The 21441-nt window shown below is 41.1% G+C and overlaps 1 protein-coding gene across 1 annotated transcript in view; it reads left to right on the forward strand.

Moving 5' to 3' along the window:
* The window catches only part of GAS6 (growth arrest specific 6), a 50360-nt gene extending 29190 nt beyond the window's left edge, over positions 1-21170 (forward strand). Inside the window, exons 5-15 of the mRNA XM_082218644.1 lie at positions 952-1074; positions 2009-2131; positions 4566-4691; positions 6008-6129; positions 6997-7115; positions 7760-7949; positions 10851-11015; positions 11769-11937; positions 13858-14030; positions 16090-16318; positions 20562-21170. Coding sequence (XP_082074770.1) covers positions 952-1074; positions 2009-2131; positions 4566-4691; positions 6008-6129; positions 6997-7115; positions 7760-7949; positions 10851-11015; positions 11769-11937; positions 13858-14030; positions 16090-16318; positions 20562-20713 — 1691 coding nt within the window. The 3' untranslated portion in view covers positions 20714-21170. The remainder of the gene's footprint in view (positions 1-951; positions 1075-2008; positions 2132-4565; positions 4692-6007; positions 6130-6996; positions 7116-7759; positions 7950-10850; positions 11016-11768; positions 11938-13857; positions 14031-16089; positions 16319-20561) is intronic.
* The last annotated feature ends 271 nt before the right edge of the window (positions 21171-21441 follow it).

The raw sequence follows: 21441 nt of genomic DNA on the forward strand, positions 1-21441 counted from the left end.
TGGGCAACTCTCTTCCCTCTTTCCTTCCCTCCTTCCTCTGATGCCCTCTCATGTCTCTGCCTCCTAAAGGCTTGCACAGTTGTTTGTTGCAGCTGCCCTGGCTTCAAGCTTCCCAAGCAAATGGTGCCTCTGGGACTGGCCAGGGGGGGGGTGGTGCTGGTTGTTAGGAGCTGAGGTGGCCTTGGGAGTAAGCAAGCAAGTGGGTGAGGGAGCCAAACCAGCTAGTCTGCCAGCCTTTGCTTTTGGGAACGGACAGACAAGTAGGAGGCCAGGCAGGCACTGTGTGGGCCTTTCTTGTGCTTGCTGTGTGCAATGCCTGTCAGGGAGCTGAGTGCCCAGTCCTGAAAGGGAGCCTTTCCACCATGCAGGCCCAGCAGTGCCCACTGCTGCCTCTCACAGTAAGGTACTAGCCTCACATTCACCTTTGGCCACTCTCCGATGGGCCACTAAGGCTGGGGGCATCTTCTTCCCAGCCCCTGTAAGGCAGTGTAAGAGGGCAGCTCAGAGACCGGGGCAGTGGCGGTGGCTGCCCAGAAGACTCCCATGGAGAGGGGAGAGGAGGCTGAGGAAACCCTCCACAAGGGAGGGTGTTTGAAAAGGGGTGAGAGGCTGCCAGCTCTGCAGGCGAGGGGTGACATAACTGGGCTCCTGAGCCCCACAGGGGTGCTGCAGAAAGTATGCAGTTGGTCAAATGAACTGTGGACTCCAAAAGGTTGAAAACCTCTGGTCTAAAACACAGTGTCTTGTGGCAATGCAGTGCTGCCATCTTTCTTTACAAAACAATGCTAATAACTGCCTCCTTTCTCCACCAGTTTTTGTTTATAGAGGCAACCAATGCATTTGCCACCTCCAGAATTTGTTTGAATGGTAATAGCAATATTGTCTTAAATAATTTGATTCCAGGGTAAAAGTTTTATGTGGTGTGTTTTCAACCCTTCCCTCCATCCCCAGATTTGCCAAATCAGTGTTTGCCTAGTCCGTGTCATAAAGACGGTACAAAAACATGTGACGACTTGAAAGGCGGATTCCTTTGCCGCTGCAGACCAGGCTGGCAAGGAGAAAAATGCAATGAAGGTAAGTCTTGTTCTGTGCTGCTTGTGGCTGTGTGTTCACGATGAGGATAATGAGATGGCGAATGGTTGCAGCTCAGTGCAGATTCTTTGCATGCAAACCTTCCCAGGGTCAATACTACTACTACTACTAATAATAATAATGATAATAATAATTTATTTATTTATATGCTACCCACCTGACTGGGTTGCGCCACCCACTCTGGGCAGCTTCCAGCAAATTAAAACATCAAACATAATAAAACATCAAACATTAAAAATTGCCCTAAATAAGGCTGCCTTCAGATGTCTTCTAAAAGTAAGGTACAGTTGTTAATTTCCTTGGCATCTGGTGGGAGGGCGTTCCACAGAGCAGGTGCCACTACCAAGAAGGCCCTCTGCCAGGTTCCCTGTAACCTCACTTCTCACAATAAGGGAACTGCCAGAAGGCCCTCGGAGCTGAATCTCAGTTTCCAGGCTGCACGATGAGGGTTGAAATGCTTCTTCAGGTATACTGGGCCAAAGCTGTTTAGGGCTTTAAAGGTCAGCCCCTACACTTTGAATCATGCTTGGAAATGTACTAGCATCTGTAGGTAGTGGTGGAAAAGACTCCACTCTGAAATCCTTGAGAGTTGCTGGCCGTCGGTGTAAATCAGGGATAGTGAATCCATCTCCCATGTGACAGATGCAGTCCCCGTGGCTTCTCCTTACCCTGCACAGAAATTGGGCTTGAAAACATGGACACCAAAAGGAGGATTTTTTCTATGGTGCAGGGTGAGTTTCGGAGATGAGTGTCCACAGCTGGGGTGGGATAAGTTTACCCTCCCCTCTCATGCCCTCCAACTTTTCTGCTGAAAACCCCCCTTTCCCACATGACAGTGAAGTTTGAAAACAGCCATCTACTGCGTTTGCAGCACCGAAGTGAATACACCCAATATTTATCCTTTCTTTATTTCCAGATATTAACGAATGTGCCGAGCAGAATGGTGGCTGTAGACATATCTGTTACAACACGCTTGGCAGCTATCGCTGTGCTTGTAATAATGGGTTTGAACTCATGGATGACAATAAAAGTTGCAAAGGTAAGATGTGAGTACAGAGTAAAGCTTAAACCACTTAACATGAACTTCTTCATGCATGTTGGTTCATTCACTCCTTTGCTGATTTAAGGCAAACTGATAGTTTGCTGATTCAGAAGAAATGCCAAACTAGGATTTGCATCAAACCAGGAAAGGAGGAATGCCAGGAGCAAGGAAGCAAGCGGAAGAGGAGGAAGCATGTGTTACGTCTGAACTGCCCCAACGATTTAAGCTCCCTTTTGTGGGAATTGAACATTTAGCAGAGTTTTGCAGAAGAGAGCCCTGGATTGTTTGACCCTTTAATTTGTTCCCTCCTGTAAAAACTACACGAGACTCTTAAAGTTTAAAGAACAGATAACTTTTACTTAGTGTAGTTGCAGATACAGATTAAATATACTGTGCGGATGGATATTTCTTAAATTGCTAATACAGGGTGCATAAACAGTTACAGACTATTCTACTCCGAGGCAGAAAGCAGCACAACATAGCATAGCTGCTGTAACAGTTAAAGACTGTTCAAGTAACTGCCGTAACTGAACCAACTGCCATAACTGAACCAACTGCCATAACTGCCACAGAGCGTATGACATCACAGACTTCTACAGCTCTTACAATTAACCCTTTACATGTGGTGTTCTTTTTTGATGCTAACACCCCACACCCTTATGTACTATGGGGCTATGATTGTTTCATTTTGTTGTTAGTCATGACTCCAGTGCTTTTCCAGAAGCCTACTGCACAAACACCATTGGAATGAGTGAAAGCTCGATAACATCAACGTTATATGACGATTGCCCCCGAGAGGCATAGCCACGTTGGCCTGTCGTAGCAAAAATAGGGGGAGTGGGGGAAGGTGATGAGATAAGACAGGGGAGGGGATATATTGATTTAAAATGTATTGTAACTTTTGAATAATTTTTAAAGACAATTTTATTCTGCACAAGCTGTTCAAGTGAACTCTTTTGCATCTGATAAAATGGGTTCTAATCCATGAAAGACAAATCAACAATACATTTACCAGTCTTGGTGCCACAGGACACTCCGTTCTCTTTATTAGCATGTTGCCACTGACGGCTAAATTGAACTGTTGCTAATACTCCTTAGTTTCTTACAACTATGGCTTAAGATTCCAGTACGAAAAGCCAAGTGTGCATGTCTAGGCATGTCTGTAGTTATACCACAGAACTGTCCAGCACCATAGCAAAGTGGTGATTCACAAAGGATTTGCATGTTGGGTTGTGCCAGAGTGCCCCAGCTAACCAGCCTCCTTTGACTCTGAAAAATAGTGCCTTGTGAAGTGTAGATTTTCTTAGTTTTTCTATATATTGCATTGCATTAGCTCATGAAATAAGAGTTGAGTTTGGAAATGTATGAATATTTCAACAATATTTGGTGGGAATCTTCCTTAGAATTATTCAAGAAATAGTTAACAGTGGCTAAGTAGCTGTAAGACTGGGGGTTTCTTTCCTGCCTATGTTTTTAGTAAACTATGTAAGACTTCTTGTCTTTTCAACAGAGTAATGCTGTTGTAGTCTGCATACGGGAAAACCTGCCCTGTACCCATTCTCTTTTGGCAGCCGTTCTAACCTGGTGCCTATCAGATGGATAAGCACACACATGCACACATATATCTACAATTCCCATCATCCCTGACTCTTGGACATGGTGGCTCAAGCTACTGGGATTTGTAGCCCAAAATATCTGGAGGTACTAGGTTGGGGAAGGTTGTCCTATAGCATAAGTTTCACTTGGTGGCTTCTAGATGTTGCCAAACTACAACTCCCACCATCCCTGGCCATTGAGCATGCTAGCTGGGGCTGATGGGCGTTGCAGTTCACGTCTGCAGTTCCAGGATCAGCTCTATTAAACACACATTTTTAAATCCAGACCAAGAGAGTGGAAGGGAGTGCAGGTGACATCATTTTTCATGTCCTGCTGTGCAAACAAAGGTCATATATGCTTCATGTTCTCGTTCACATTAGTATGCAATAGCGAATTTGGATATGAATCTGCTCAAGATCTGTGCACATGATTCCATCCTCCCGTGTGTGTGTGTGTGTTACTGGATTGAAAAGGCTTTGAAAATATGTTTTCATTTTTTCCTCAGCAAAACAAACAATTTGTCATTTCCTAATTCTGTGATCCTTTTTGTCCCACAAATTCTGACCTTACATTATATTGCTGTCACATTTTTCCTGTGATTTTTTCCAATGTTTCCTCTCTCAATAATGTGGTAGCATTTTACCCAAGGTGCTATACGGCTTACAAAACAGCAGCTTCTGGTTTCTGGGAAGACTGAAGTCATTTCCTACTTCTATTATTCAGTTGTAACAATGGAATGAGGATTGACTCTGGACCAAGATGGAACTTGGGAACGATAGGCATTGAAAGAATGTTGACATTCTGATTATTGCTGTTGATTTTTGTTCCTTTTCAGATATAGATGAATGCACAGTATCACCAGGCATCTGTGGAGAAGCTCAGTGTAAAAACGTGATAAGCTCTTATTCATGTGTCTGTGATGATGGCTATGTTTATGATGATGTCAGAAAGGTTTGTGAAGGTTAGTAGATGGAATTAATCCCACAAAGATAATTCTGAGGCTGGATAGATTGCTGTCGTAAAGCCCCCCCCCCTTTGATAGTTATTTTTAAGTCTTAAGGGCAGTGATTCCCAAATTCCTCCCTCACCCCCAACCACTTGAAAATTTCTGATGGTCTTGTTGAACCTCTTAAATATTTTTTGCCCATTATAGCAATCATAATGTAGGGTGCAAGATGTGGTATGAGTTTTAATTCTCTTTGTATTGTTTCTTTTATTTCATATGTTGCATTTTTTATATTACAGTTTGCACTCCAAAGAATTCAAACTAATATAATAAAATGCATATAAGAAATAAAAGACCATTGAAATACAGTTTAGAATCCGTGTGAATATGTAATGTGGACAGTGCTGCGTACCACCTGTATGAATCAGTGGTCCATGAACTACAGTTTGGGAACCCTTGTAATCTGAGTCTTCCCCTTGCAGAATGCCAATACATAACCAACAATGAGTCTTGGAAGGTTCCCCTGGTGGACAAAATTAACAACCAATTTTAGCCCAAAAATTTTCCAACAATCTCAGTGGAACATCCTCCACTTGGGTGGAACTAGAGTGACTAGGGAGAACTTGGTATTATGAAGCAATCCCTTTTGCATAATGTCATAAACGTACTACACAATTTCAGAGATCAGTAGATAGACATGGAATAGGACAAACTGAATCATATTAACATCCTGGCCATGCTTTCTATGCTTTCACTAACCCATTTTCTAGCACTGATCTTGGAGTGTGGCATTCATTCCTGGATCTCAAAATTAGTATCCTCAGTTTCGCCTCTGATCCATTTATGTTTCATCCACAATTTTACAGTACAGGCAGAACCCAACCAAATGATTCATTGGAGAAGTGTGAGATTATATAGAATTAGGGACTTTTATGACAATGGCATACCCCTAACAGGTGAACAACTGTCAACAAAATTGGGGAAGAAGAGGGAGTGTTGGCTTTATAGGCACCAGATCACCCACTCTGTCACCGCCCCAAACTGTCCTTTCCCAATCCACCAGACCCTTGACTCCATTCAGAATTGTAATACTCATTGCAATTCCAGAGTCCCCCCCCCCCAAATGCTGTCTGTCATATATGACATTATTGATGATATTAAAGCAGAACACCTTGAGTGCCCTGTGCTCCCCTCCACCTGCCCCAGAGGGAATAAGACATGCTAGATATTACTTCTGGACAACAGTTGTTATTGTTGTTTTTAAGCCTAGCATATTAAAAAGGAATGTAAGAATCTGCGTCTCTGCTTTCTCCATTGTTGCTGGAGTATAGATGTGGACGAGTGTGAACAGAAATATTGTGAGCAAGCATGCGTCAATTTGCCAGGAAGTTACAGCTGCCACTGCAATGGAAGAGGTGGAGTAAAACTTTCCAAGAACATGAACACCTGTGAGGTAGCTTTCTTACTTCTGTTCAACGAGATAAGAACGAAAGAATGCAGCCCCAAAGCTTTGAAACAACTCTTTACAAAGGGGAATAGTCCAACTGGCTCAGACTCCTTAAGACTGGAGGCAAACCCATTAAAATACCAGCATAACTTCAAAAACAGTGTGTGCCTACAGTGGATTTCTGTTCCTGGAATGCAATTAACTTGGTATTTGTTGCCTGCTTTCTCCTCCCTCCCCTTAATTCTCAAAAGGAAGTATTAAATAGGAACATAGGAAGCTGCCATTTTTCAGAGTATGTTGTTTGTTTATCTTGCTTACAAATTGTCTATTCTGCTTGAGAGCAGCTCTCCAGAGTTTTCACCGGACATGCCAGGGTTTGAACCTGGGACCATCTGCATGTGCCCACTCACTGAGCTGCATCATAATCAACTTACTCTTCTTTAGCTGTGTCTAAACATACATTTCTATGCCCAGACTCAGTGTGGAAGTAGGTGACTGCTTAATCTGCAGTTACTAACTGGAATGAGGAGGGATTGTTGGGAGTGGACTCAGCTATATAGCTGCAAATAAAACGTTTTAGGTGTGTTGTAAAGTGTGATATACAAATGTGACACTAGATAGCAATGGTGAACTATGGCAAAGTCAATATATATTTTTCAAAACATTTTTTAAAAAAAGTATTTTCACAGCGTTTTTTATATGTGTGTAGATTCCACCTGTATGACTGTAGTTCCCTGGTTACTATTGGACAGTTGCAGTGGCATTGAATTATCAGTGTTTTGAAGATAAAAGAAATCAAAGAAAATCGCTGTTTCTAAACCTTGTCTTACAGTTTTATGTGTGCATATGTGTGATTTGCTTTTCTCCCTGCAGGACATTTTGCCCTGTGTATCTTTCGCTGCTGCAAAAAGCGTTAAATCCCTCTATCTTGGAAGAATGTTTAGTGGCACACCTGTTATCAGACTACGTTTTAAAAGAAAACAACCAACGCGGTGAGAATCCATTTTTAATTAAAGAGGAAAGGTCTTTTCTAAACACATGCTAAGCTGGGGGATAGGTATGGGTCAAAACAGATTATCTTTCCATGACCAATAACTTGCTGTCACTATTGCATACAGAATTCTAGAAAAGTATTTGTGGCTACAGACAGACAGACAGTATAGTCTTTTGTAGGCATCAGTCATGACACTTGCAGTCCCATGTCACAATAACATAGTGTTCATAAGCAGACATGGGGAGCCTGTGGCTTCTCAGATATTTCTGGACTAAAGATTCCACATACCTGACTATCGGCCATACTGCATGAGATTGATGGGAGTTGGAGTCCAGTAATACCTGGAGGACAACAGATTTCCCTATCCCTGTCTTTAAGGTACTACAGGATTCTGCAGTCATGTTTGTCACCTAAGTGGACAAACCCCTACTATTCTTGGCATGCCTTTGGATGATGTCTGCACCCTTGTATGTGTGTGCACTTACGAATGGCAGCTGTCATTGACAACGTGATTATATATCCTTTATAGTCAGTACCTGCATCTCTGAAATGAATCACTTAGATGAAAAGCACACTATGTTTCCTGCTTCCTGAAACACTGCATAAATAACTGATTTCTATTTCTTGTATCCTTGTGGCCAGACTTGTGGCTGAATTCGACTTTAGAACCTTTGATCCTGAAGGCATCCTTTTCTTTGCTGGAGGCCATCGAGACAGTACGTGGATTGTCTTGGCTTTGCGCAATGGACGGCTAGAGTTGCAACTGAAGTACAATGGAATAGGCCGTGTGACCAGCAGTGGACCAATGATCAACCATGGAATGTGGCAGACAGTGGGTATAGTACAGGCTGCTGTTCTCATGCCTTATAACTCTTTAAAACCCACACCTCCCAACTGTTTATTTAGAGCTCTCTGTATTTCTCAAATGATGAATTCTGACACTTAATATTTTAATGCAGAGTATCGTTTTGCTTTTCTATAACATGATGTCAATTGCTAACCCCTAAGGGACACTTTAAGAAATAGTAAAAGCATTGCTTTTTTAAAAAATTGGAAGTATTCTTGAATATTATTGTGTGCAAGAGAGAGAGACTCCTTATTTGTTAAGGAACTAATGGATAAAACACATCCTTTGCAGTGCTTTCCTCATAATTCCAGTTACGCCCATTCATGTCTGGTTCAGTTCCTGAACTACCATCAAAACAAACAGTTTCCTCCATTCAGTGGAGCAAACTGAATATAGTTTGTTTGTGTGTATGCATTATAGGAGGAATTCATCGCCATGGTGTTAGAAATGTTCTATCAGCGCAAGATTTCTGCTTGCCCAGCAGAACCATCTCTCTTCTCCCCTCTGCATGCAGTTCTAGGGGTTTTCCCAATGCTGCCCAGAACCAAAGGACCAGGAGGAAAAGGGGAGGAAGCCTTACTGCACTAGTGGATGTGCTTGCACGGGCTTCAACTAGCAGGACCAGTTAATTAAATCTGGCCCAAAATGGGGGGGGGGGAATAATACCTTAACAGTATAGAGTGCTCTCACATATGTAAAATGATGGATTAGTTAAATGTTTTTTGTTTATAAATAGTTTAGACTTACCGTAATGCAGCTAACATGCACAGGCTTGTCAGCTGTAGCAGTAAAACCAGAATTTCTGGGTTACATAATGAACATCTTGACCAAAAAAACCTCATGGTAAAGTAATGCCAGCCTACAAAACCAAAAAAGAAAACATTGCATTTATCAAAATTAATTCCAGATTTTTACTGCATTGATTGGTAAAGCAATGAATTTGTATGATATCATTGTGGTTGTGTGTGTAGAATCCGGTGCTTTTAGTAGTGGATGGAAGAAATGTGGACTGGCAAATGCAATTATTTTGTAATTTGATGTAATTGCAAGAGCTTTTCTGATAGACTAGGAAGTAGTTTTAATCCCTCTTAATCTTCTTTACTCTGCCAAAAATTGTTCCTTTAGTTGCACTGTTGTACTTGATGACTTGTAATTCATGTTCTTCCTCATAGTTCTGCATAAAAATGATCAAGCAAAAAACTCCACAAGTGATGTATAAATGTGGCTTGGTATATCTTCTTGGGGGTTTTTGGTAAATAGGATCAGGTGTTAAGAACAAAAATAAAAAGCCAGAGCAAATTTGTAAATACTGTACCTATATGCTGTTGGCAGTCGGTTGCATTCATCCAGCTAGAATTTGTTGACTTGGATTGCTCCCAAAGCTTCCCTTAAAACTACTGTATTTGTGAGTTTGAGGTCTTTCTCCAAATGCCTTTCCCTTTTAAAACATTTTGGAGTTACGCAGTCCTTCAAGTGCCCCCCCCTTCCCATTGTATGCGTGTCTTTAAAAATGTTACCATCTCTTTCATAGTCTGTAACATAGTCTGGTGTTTGCTGCTTGGGCTCCTTTGGGAGAAAGGGCAGGAAATCAATAAGCAAGCAAGCTTCTACATGGGCTGCTTCCTGGTACATGCAGGCTGAACATTTCCACTTTGCTTCTTTGTTAGCCAAACAGGGAAACCACCTTGTTGCGGCTGCCTTAGTGCTTACGCTTGAACCAGCACTTGTGACTTGTTTCTGCTAAACAAACCATTGTCAGGAGGTCAAGAACAAATCTTGGATTCAGATCATGGTTTGTCTGGAAAGAAACAAGCCTGAACCATTGCTTCAGACTTATCACTAAGCCTGCCACTCCATGGTTTGTTTTCCTATTTGAGGGCAGCAGCAAAGCTGGGATCTTGTGCTGTGGCAGAGAAAGCAAAGGATTACACTGGAGCAATCAGATGGACATCAAACAGGATTGCTAAATTTTCCATCCTAAAAGAGAAGCCATATTCCTCACACACGCTGCACATGCCACAGCTCCTACATGGTGCAAGGCTACCTGGTGCAAACCTTCCTATAAGATATGATACAGAACTCTGCCTCCATAATCCATTGTACTCTCTCAGGTTCAGAGCATGGGGCTGGTTCCCAGGGTAAGGGGATTAAGGGTTTACCTTGCAATAGTGTTGGAAACTATGAACTATATGGTCTTCTTCCTTTGCATCATAGAGTCAAGATCGGACTGCAAATATAAAACTGCCATAGGTAAAGGTAAAGGGGCCCCTGGCCATTAGGTCCAGTCGTGACCGACTCTGGGGTTGCGGCGCTCATCTTGCTTTATTGGCCGAGGGAGCCAGCGTACAGCTTCTGGGTCATGTGGCCAGCATGACTAAGCCGCTTGTGGCGAACCAGAGCAGCGCATGGAAACGCCGTTTACCTTCCCGCCAGAGCGGTACCTGTTTATCTACTTGCACATTGACGTGCTTTCGAACTGCTAGGTTGGCAGGAGCAGGGACCGAGCAATGGGAGCTCACCCCGTTGTGGGGATTCGAACCGCCGACCTTCTGATTGGCAAGTCCTAGGCTCGGTGGTTTAACCCACAGCGCCACCCGCGTCCCTTAAAACAACCATAGCATTCTGTAATACTGCATTCACTTTTGCACATAAATTGGGCTTGCTTATTGTACATGAAAAGCCAAAGGAGGCTTGATCATAGCTTTGTGAACTCTATCCTAAATTTCTGGAGAGACAAGAATGCTTTGTGACTACCTGATGATGTGATGTTAGCTCCCTCACCTTTTTTCTTTTTCTTTTGTGGATGCCTTTTGTATCATGCAGCTACTAAACCTCTGAACTAAACCAAACTTTTGAACCTCTTCTTATCTCTCCCCCCCCCTTCAGATATCTGTGGAAGAGCTGGAGAGAAGTTTGGTTATAAAAGTCAATAAGGATGCAGTTATGAAGATAGCTGTCTCAGGGGATTTGTTTACTCTGGACAGAGGACTTTATCAGCTGAACCTAACAGTGGGAGGTGTTCCTTTTAAGACTAAAGATCTTGTCCAGCCTGTAAGTACTACTGTTAAGTATATATAGGGAGTAATCCACTGGTGTGAGGTGATCAGCTGGCAGCCCATAGGTCAGATCCAGCCTCTGAATCAAATTCATTTGGTTTCTGGCATTCTTATTGAATTTGTATTTAAGATGTGATAAGATGCCCAATTTCTCTCATAAGATAAAATCTTCCAATTCTCTTTTTGGTTTTGTAGGTAGTGTTGTGGGTATTCCTGGGCACAGGTGTTCGGGACAGTGGAGTCCTCCTTTATGGATTAGCTTTTCCCCAACTTGGTGCCCTCAAGATGTCAGTGTTCAGTAAAGGATGAACTCCCATTAATGTCTACAAACATCTATTAGCCCCCCTCCTCATTGTCTTTCCCTCCTAAACTACCATAAAAAGCCTCTTGCGTTTTGGCCTTTTCTCATAGGGAAGCTGTCATAACTTTTTCCCATTACTGTGATACCCTATTTGAGGTTGACATGGATTGTACACAGTGTTTCTAGTGCGGCTGTACCACAGATTTATATAATGATTCGTTTTCACATAAGGCCATCTTAGTATCTTTGAAAGACATAACCTGACTTTTTGGATTTGCTGTTACTTTATGATTTTATTGCTTTTCTGTGCCCTACCTTGGAAATATTTATATTTAAGAGAGGTATTGAAGTCTTTAAAAAATAATTTATAAAATGTTTTTAACCCATATCCCTCATTACAAATTCAGCAAAAAACTGAAAGTAAAGCCATGCACTTAATCTTGTTAGATTAACCCACGAATGGACGGGTGCATGAGGGGCTGGAATTGGCTGAATGGCGAGGATATGACCATCCAAGAGACAGTGAGAGTGAATGATAAGATGCAGTGCTTTGCGGTTGCAGGAAGAGGCTCCTTCTACCCTGGCAATGGTTTTGCTGTGTTTAATTTCAGCTATGGTAAGTGTCTGGTAGTATTATGCTGCAGAAAATACGCATTTAAATTTTGCAGAGAAAGAGAATCAGTTGAGGAGTGCTGTCTTAAAATTGCCATATCCTCTTCATAAAAAAAGCTCAACCTGAAATAGAGGTTCAACTAGTAAAAGAGAAAAAATGTTAGGTATATTAAACCCCACAGAATATAGAAAACTCTGGTTTACTTTTTGCTGCTTGCACTTCACAGTGTATTTTTATATTTCACTTCGGACTTTTCTTGGTCAGGTCAAAGCCTTCCATGATTTGTTATCTGGTGAAACATTCCCTATGGGTTAAAATGCAATGGTGAGGGTCATTTTTCTCTCTCTGGCCCTCTGGCAGTGTTGATTATACTGAGAGTCGATGTGGTCACCTTCTCAGTGACATGTGCTGAGTTGAGACTAATAATCCTGCACAGACTGAACACAGTAGAGGCCTTTAGGAGGGTGATTTACATACACATCCATTTCAGCCAAGATTGAAATTGGCATTTGCTCCCTGAACATATACTATACTGTGTTATTTCAGTGTTACTCACAAGAAGAAAGTTTAATGTGGAAGTGCATACCCAAAAAGACTGTCTAAAATTAATGGGTCAAGCGAAACCTTGGCATTTAAAACCAGATGTTAATATATGCATACATACACACTTGTGTGCATGGATAGATAGAAGGAAACATATAGAAGGCTTTAAAAAGCAGTTTAAAATATATGATTGTTGTACGGGATCATTTCTTTCTGTGTAGTAGTTGCATCTTTAAATAGGTCATTTTAAATTCTCCTCCCTAAATTTAGCAATGCAAAATACAAAAAAAAGTTAATTCAGTATATTGTATACACATGCCATCAACCCCCTAGGCTCTTTTGAAAGCAAGGATGGGATAGGAATTCAAATAAAAAAAAAATAAAAAGCTATTACTGTAATACATTTTTCTGCCAGGTTTGTTTTTTTAAAAAAATAGGGCACCAGATGCCCTATTAAGGAAATTAACAAACTAATATTTTATAGAGGATAGATGATCAGTTGGACAGATGATGATGATGATGATTTACTATCCAGAGAAGTCCCTTCCTTTGGGATTATAAAACATACTAGTGAACCTTTGTGATATTGACCTGTCTCCAAGCCAGATGCCTGATCTATCTCTCCTTTGTTATACATGCAGACAGGTATCAGTCAGACTGCTTCCCACAATCCCAGGTGTGCTGGGTGATTTGACTCATCCTGTCCCCATGACGCTTTATAGCAGGAATTGTCAGCAGTGAGACCACAAATTTTCCATGGTGAATTGTGCCACAACAACAAGGAAGATTAAAATGTGCCGCAAATAATAGCCCCGCAAAAGGCATTCTGCTCCCAGTTTAATAACTGTCATTTAAAACAAATAAAACAAATTGTGCTAGTTTGGTATCCATTCACAAAGCATAACACTGAAATAAGTGAGAACAGAACCTGGGGCTACAATTAGGTCATGTGGACCACGTTCTATTTATACATTTATATTGCTGTGAGTTTTGTGAAAGTCATCTTGTTTTCCCCTTGGGTTTGTTGATATCAGATCACTCAATTACTTCCTAAAGCTCACGGCTGATGCAGAAGCTGGATGACTCACATTGAAGGATCCCCAAGTACGGCGGGTTGATAGCCTCTGGCAATCAGAAGTCTCCCTGTTGATTAAAAAGCTTAACCTTGGCTTCAAGCAATCTACAGGGCCATAGCACTTTCTGTAAGATGGATGAAACAGAGCAGTTAAAATAGTTTCGTATAGAATGGCACTCTCCTTTATACTGGTGATTTAATAATATGTAGCTATCTGTCCCGTCCCCCCCTCAGACGAGGAAATCTTATCTGTGCTTGACTATTTGAAACTTTTATGTACCTAAGTTCTGTTTTTCTTTCTGTAGCCCAACCACTTGACACCAATGAAACAGTGAAGCAATGGGAAGTAAAAGTAAATATTCTGATTCGACCAGCCACAGATACTGGGGTGCTCTTTGCCCTCATCAGCAGTGAAGCAACAGTCCCTTTATCAGTGGCTCTGATTGACTATCATTCCACCAAGAAACTTAAACAACAGGTAAATATGTATTTTAGTTTTTTGTTTTCATTTGGTGTATGGCTGAGGTTTTTAGGACCAGGATGAGAAGGCAGCATGCCAGACTAAAGATGCAATTCCAATAGTTATGTTTTCTACACACAAACACACACCACCATCTTTCTTTATCCTCCATCTAGGCATCCAAGAGGCATTATCAGGGTTCAAGGATCCATTCCAGCCAAAAACCCACAAAAAAGGGAGGGTATGAGGGAGGGCTAGAGAAACATGTGGCACAGAGGGAGTGGGTGTGTTCTGGGGAGAGTCCAGAGGGCTATATAGAAAGGATCAGAGGGCCACATTTATCCCCCAGGCCTGAGGTTCTCCACCTCAGACTTGATGTTCCCCACTTAATACTCCCAACAAATCAGGCATGAAAGTTTATTTTGCTAGGTGTTACCTGATGCCGTTAGAGTTGAGAATAACACAAATAAGGAGGAAGAGAGTCACATCGCTGTGGTGAGGGACTGCTACAAAACAGCAGCAAGTTTTCATAGGCCACACACTGCCAGATGCATCACAATAGAATTCTAGGGGTAGACACATAGAAAGCTGCCTTCATACTGGGCCAGACCTTTCTTCTATGTAGCTCAGTATTGTCTTCTGCAATGACTGGCAGGGCCTTCTCCAGAATTCCAGGCAGGGGCCATTCCCAGCCCTACTGGAGATGCCATTGGGGATTGAACCTGGAACATAGGCATGCAAAGCAGATGCTCTATCACTGAGCTTTGTTGCTGTTGTTTAGTCGTTTCCGACTCTTCGTAACCCCATGGATCAGAGCACGCCAGGCACTCCTGTCTTCCACTGCCTCCTGCAGTTTGGTCAAACTCATGCTGGTAGCTTTGAGAACACTGTCCAAACATCTCGTCCTCTGTCAAGGGAAATACTGAAATTGTACCAGCAGATTTCCAACTATGTCCACAACATAATATATACATAAATTTAATTAATGGCCAGAGATTTATATCCATTAACAATGAAGTTCCACAAAGCAGAATACTAAAGTAGTGGGAACAGAACTCAGGGCTATGATAATTAACTGAACAGAGTGATTAAGACTGTGCTAGGTGCTGGATTTCACGAAATTCAGTGGAATCTACTTCTAGTAATAATGCCTTGAATCATACAGTCAGTTATTCTATACCCTCTTGCCTGAATTCAATGGGGCTTTTTTCTGAGTAGAGATGTACAGGATTATATTGTAAGACTGTAACCATCATTGAATGTAGTGGGGCTTACCTCTGAGTAAACAGGCACTGGATTGTGCGTTGATGGGAGGGCGTTCCTTGACGCTAGTATTAAATGTTTAATAACAAGAAATAAATTCTTAGCCAGTAGCATTTCACAGACCTAGACAGTGATGGTGGCAGAGGTAAAAAAATGAAAGATAACATCCACCTCCTATCTGAAGAAGTGTGCATGCACACGAAAGCTCATACCAAGAACTAACTTAGTTGGTCTTTAAGGTGCTACTGGAAGGAATTTTTTTATATCCACCTCCTCAGCTTGCTTTTCTTTGCTCACTTCATCCACCATAATTATGCAGGTCCCTTCTTGCCCATTTCTTATCGCCATAATAGCTAAAGTGGCATGTCCCGTGTTCAGATGTAGTACACCACTGGTTAACCACATTCTGCAGAACAAGCTGTGTTTGTTGGCTACTAGCTTAATGTCTTGCTTATGAGTTTTCCAGAAATATCTAGATAGCCACTGCAGTGCTAGAGACTAGATGGTTCTAAGACCTACCCAGCAAAGCAGTTCATGTGGTTAATGTACTTAGGAGAAACATTTGAATTCAAACAGAGTTAGTTGTGGGCTAGTTTCAAAGCAAACCTTCCCATACCTTTTCTGCTGAGTGGGAATAACAGTGTATTTGGGAGTGGTTGTCCACTACAATTTTGAACAATCCTTGCATTTGGTAATAGTATCTTAAGTTCCTTAAATATTTCTAAGGTAACAGGGTGTGTTGGTGCTATCTTTTCCTATAAATATCTATAACTTCCATTTTCCATCTCGTTCTTTATTCTTTCTTGCTATTCAGTTCATTGTCTTGGCAGTGAAGAACACAGTGGTGTGCAGACTGGCAGTAAGCATCTGTGATGAACAGGAACACTTGATTGACATCTCCATTGACAGAGGTCAAATATTGATGACTGTGGATGGCACTGCAGGACAGAGTGAACTAAGCCATTCACAGCTAGAAGAAAATTTGTCTCTCTTGGATAATTACCTGCAATCATCTGTGAAGACCTACGTGGGAGGATTGCCAGGTGAGTATCAAATGTTGCAGTCCAGAATGTAGACTGCCAAACAGTCACTAGAAATGACCATGTTCTACTTCTGCTTGGACAGCATTCACATGTCACAGTAAACTGTGGTTAATAGTTTAGATAGATAGATAAATTTATTGTCATTGTCCGTATATACACAGTATACACAACAACGAAAATCAAACACCCACCCAAAGACCGGGTTCACATATACATTTACACGTATCTCCGAACTCTCATCCTATTTAAACATAATCTATATAACATAACATAATCCAGAATATAGCATGACCTATTAAAAGCATAACATAACCTAAAACCTATCTCATTCCTTCTACTCCCTACTTACTAAACCTTGCAACTGGCCCTGAGATCGTTATTTAGTGCAATCAGAGCTCTTGGATAGAAACTATTCAGAAGGCGTGTGGTTCGTGTTTTCATTGTCCTATATCTTCTGCCCGAAGGTAATAGTTCAAAGAAGTTATGAGCAGGGTGGGTGGGATCTCTCAGGATATTATGTGACTTCTTCAAGATGCGAGACGTGAAGATCTCATCCAGGGTTGGTAGTCGGAGCCCAATAACGTTCTGGGCAATTTTAATTGTTCGCTGTAAAGCTTTTTTATCCGTTTCAGAGCTGCTCCCATACCACGATAATGAATGAATCCACAGGTGACTCTCACTTTGCTTCTTGTCTAGTACATACAGGAGCAACATACTATGATCCCTGTCTTGGTGATGTGTCCAAACTAGGGACTGTGGTTTGTTTTGGTTTGAAGTTGGCTGCAACCATAGTATGTTGGCTTGTGTTAAGCGGTTTATTGTGGCAGATAACACAACAAACCACAGGTTAACGCAAACTGAAATAAAAAACTTCTGAAGCTGTCTTCCTGCCTGCAGATGAGAAAAGAGGGGTTTCTGTGAGCCTGAGGTTTGCTGCAACTTGTTCCTGTCACAATAAAGCATGACTTGTTGTGACATCTATAGCCTGCCGTTTGAAATTTTGCCTGTTTGGAGAATGAAGCACAACTGAACCTGAAGGGTGTTTTTTATCAGGAAAGGATGGGAAAGGAAAATAGTATGTTCCCAAGCAGAACTCACAAATGTGATCATTATTCTAAATTGCATTCCATTGTAGTAAGTGAGGGTTGCTTAGATAAGGGGCCACATTGAAAGAGAAGGCAACATACGTTTTATGTTCATGAAAGGCCAGAGAAATGTTCCTAGAAAGATTATACTACTTAAAGATTGGTGTTATATAGATCTCCCTTTAAAGGCCAGCAAATCCTCCCTGTGATTCTAATGTGACAGGGGTGAAAGCTAACAATCCAGTCTGGCTGCTTCCAGGCACTTTGAATGCAAAGGTATAGTCCTATTCATGTTGATGAATTAAATCTGGGCTATTTACACAAAATAGTGTTGGAATAAGAGACTTCCTCAGTGTGGAAACATTATCAGGCATCACCCTTTGTTCTGTTTTTGGAGCGATAAAATCTGGGTGTCTGCTTTTAGAGACACAAGGGTTAAAAATTTTTGGTTTGCAGAGAAATTCTAGTGTACTGGGGGAGTGGAATGGAAATACCACCAGATGTCTGCATCTACTGGAATGTTTCCTGCCCCACCCCACCAAAAATATTTTATGCTTCAGTTATTTTTCTCCCAAGTAGCCGGTGTCTTTTTGAGGAGTGCAGAGTTCTTCCTGACTTTTTTTCCTGGACATCAACCAAGCCCTAAGCAATAACTTCAGCGAGAGAAGGCATGGATTGTAAAGGATGCATCCATTTTCAGGCACAGTTCCAAGTGCTGGTCTTTAAAGTCCCATATAGTTTAGGACCAGCAAAACGGTTAAAGGATTGATATTCCTGCTCTGATGTTGAGGTCTTCTTCAGAGGCCCTCTACAGGCCTTTGGAAGTGAGGGGAGCAGTGATATGAAAGAGGATGTGTGAGTGTTGGTGCCCTGGCTTGTCTTCCCCAGGAAGGCTTGCTTGGCAACTGAAGACCCTTCTCCTTTTTCTCTTGGTGCCCATGCCTTTTAGATGTTTATTTTGATAGGTTTTTGAATCTTTATAGGCTCTGGTTTCAGTGTCCCTGGTTTCAAACAGCTTTAATGCTGTTTGTTTTGGTTTTATTTAGTTGGTTTTATTATTCAATATTGAAGAGCAAGAAACATATAAATTAATAAATGTCTATGGAAAGTCTCTCGGTGCATGCAAATCTGGAAGGCTCTAAGCATGCAAAGTGGATGGATCCTGCCCAATAGGTTACTTTTTCGGTTTTAACTATTGTCCATTGGTGGTGCTTTAGGGAATATGACAGCAGCATAATTTGAATAGTAGAATATATTTAATAAATACTACGTATCTGTTCAGTTTTTCTACATGGTAGCTCAGCATAGTACAATGTGCACACAGGGATCCTTCATCTCATCAGCTCTTCCTTTTTATATTTTGTGTCTTTTTCCTGCAGTGGCCCCTTTGTTATTTGCAAAGCCTTTTCCTAAATTAGTTTTTCTTCTTCAAAAAAAGGATAGTTAAGAGGCAAAATACAATCACACTGATAAATCTTTACCTAATCATACCTTAAAATTCACCCCAAATTTACTTTTATTAGAATGCTAATGGTATTGCTGCAAAAGGTGTCATGTGGTTTTCTTAAATCAATGCATTTTTTTTGTTTCCTCCACAGAAGCATTTTGTTTAAGCCAATTTTTGTTATGTTAGATGTCAATGCATAGCTTGTTTGTTTGTTTGTTTGTTTGCTTGTTTTTTACATGACCTCCAGAGCACAAGATAACTTACTTTTTTGCAAATTTTACGTTTGCCAACTTTTGATCAAAGTCTTCTAGTTGTGTCTTTAACAGAACCCTGCTCTGCAGGAATTTGCAGGCTGTGTTTCTCTTTGCCACAAAAGGTTCACTGTTAATTCCTGCAGATCCAGCTTGTGTTACAGGCAAGGCTACACAGGAACGGCTACAGAGGTTGTTAGGTCAAAAACTGAAACCATGGTGTGTGCGTGCAAATGTGAGTGAGAGAATGATTCTCTGCAGATTAAATTGCAGGTGGATTATAAATTAGACATAGCAGTAATGTTGATATAAGCTGATTTCTTCATGTATTGGCTTATACTAAAATCCTGTCTCTCTCTTCCTGCTTCAGTGTTTACATGGATACTGGTAGGCATCTAATAAAAGATTTTTACCAATTCCAACACAGCTGTGATCAAAGGTGTATGACAGATATATTATCTTAAACATCTCTAGTGCAGCTTGCCTTTCCACCTTTTACTAAAAAAAATTATTATTTGGCTGATTCCCAATAATAGTAAGGAAAATATTTCCATAGCCTATATGCATGTTCCGTGCCTGACAGGGTGGTCATCCCTCTATCAAACAGCACTAGGCACGTAGAAGTCATTTGCTAAATCTTTATCTGGGTTCCTGTACTCCTCTGCCTGCATCCTCACCACACAATGCTACATGTGCACTTAGCCACTGTCTATTGGAATGAGTGCCCACTTATTCCACCATGGAGCCCAAGGTGGTGTATATGCAGTTTCCAGGCAGTTTCCCATCCTGGCACTGACCAGCCACAAACCTGCTTAGCTTTAGGAAGGTGGTGACCTCATGCTCCCTTGGACCATACCCCAAGCCCTGGGAACACATCCATACCTTCAGATAACATCAGCCAGCTTGTGCTGAGCTGTAGATAATTTAAAACTGAATGGCAAACGGGATGAGAACATCTTCCACAGAATGAGATTATCAGATAATTACACTTCATCAGAAGTCGCCTTTTGTCTAGGAGTTAAGTTACAAGGGGGAGCTTTTTCCAGACAGAACCCTAAGCTGTTATCAGTGCAGATAGTCCTGAGGGGAAGAGACCTGCAGGCCAAACTTGCCTTGGTGCCAAAACTTATCTTACAATCGAACAGAAGACCTTGGAAAGGAAGACAAGAACAAAATTCGAGAAAGAGAAGAAGCAGTGAAACACTACAAACCCCAACAACTTCTAATTCTTTGTATGCAGAAACAAGTTCCTTCTGCGAAAGCTTCCCTGAATTTTGCAGCTTAGCTATTCCCATAGCCTGTGTTAGTCATAGCCCCATGTACAGCTTAGAATGTTAAATGGGGGAAAAAAATGTTTTGTTTTAGAATTAACAAGAATAAGGAACTTGGTGGTAACCTTTATTGAATATGTTTTCCTTCTCTCTCTTTTTTTAAAAAAACAACAACAACAAAACATACAGATGTTCCTGTCACTTCAACTCCAGTCACCGCTTTCTACCGTGGCTGCATGACAGTGAAAGTTAACAAGCAAGCTGTGGATCTAGATGAAGCTGTCTACAAGTCCAATGACATCACATCTCATTCTTGTCCTCCAATAGAGACTGGTCAATAGATGCCACTGCAACACACACAAACGTTTTATATTCAGAAAAGTCCCATTTCAATGCTTTCCTTTATATATATAAATATATAAATATAAATATAAATAAGATATAAATTATTCAGACTTCCAGCACTGCGTGTATAGTTCTCTTGAACACTGAAGTTATGTAGGAGCTACTGAAACTTGTGTGTCAGATTAATTATTGAAATATTTCTTTGCTTGGGAGGGTTTCAAAGATGTAATATATTTGTAAATAGTTGAGAAAACTGATATTAATAACCCAAAGCTGCAAATTATTGCTGAAGGTGAGTTGTTAAGAGGCAGGTCATACCTGCCATGTGGCAACTGGTAATATATTCTGAGTGGACTGGAAGATTAAAAAATAGTTCTGTATTTTTTTATTACCAAATGCTGCTTACTGACTTAATGAAATATGAAAGAATAAAATATAAGAACTTTTTTTGGACTTAGCTGAAGCAATGATGGTCTGTGTTCTAGATGGAATTTTACTATTCATGTTGATTTGGCGCAACATGAAGTTTTATATCAAAGCTTGGTTACTTTGTTGGCTGATGATATTCGGCAACTAGGTTGTGTTTTTTTCTAATGAATCTAGGCAGAAAAACTTGTCTGAGGCTTTTTGAAAAGGCAAAGAGTGATAGCAGTTATTGGGGGAAGATGGACTTTTAAGAACACATGAGCAATGGAGCTGTTGGCATTTAAACCAGAAGCAAGTG

The sequence above is a fragment of the Podarcis vaucheri genome (assembly GCF_965113315.1).
Source record: "Podarcis vaucheri genome assembly, chromosome: 4".
Taxonomy (NCBI): Eukaryota; Metazoa; Chordata; class Lepidosauria; order Squamata; family Lacertidae; genus Podarcis; species Podarcis vaucheri.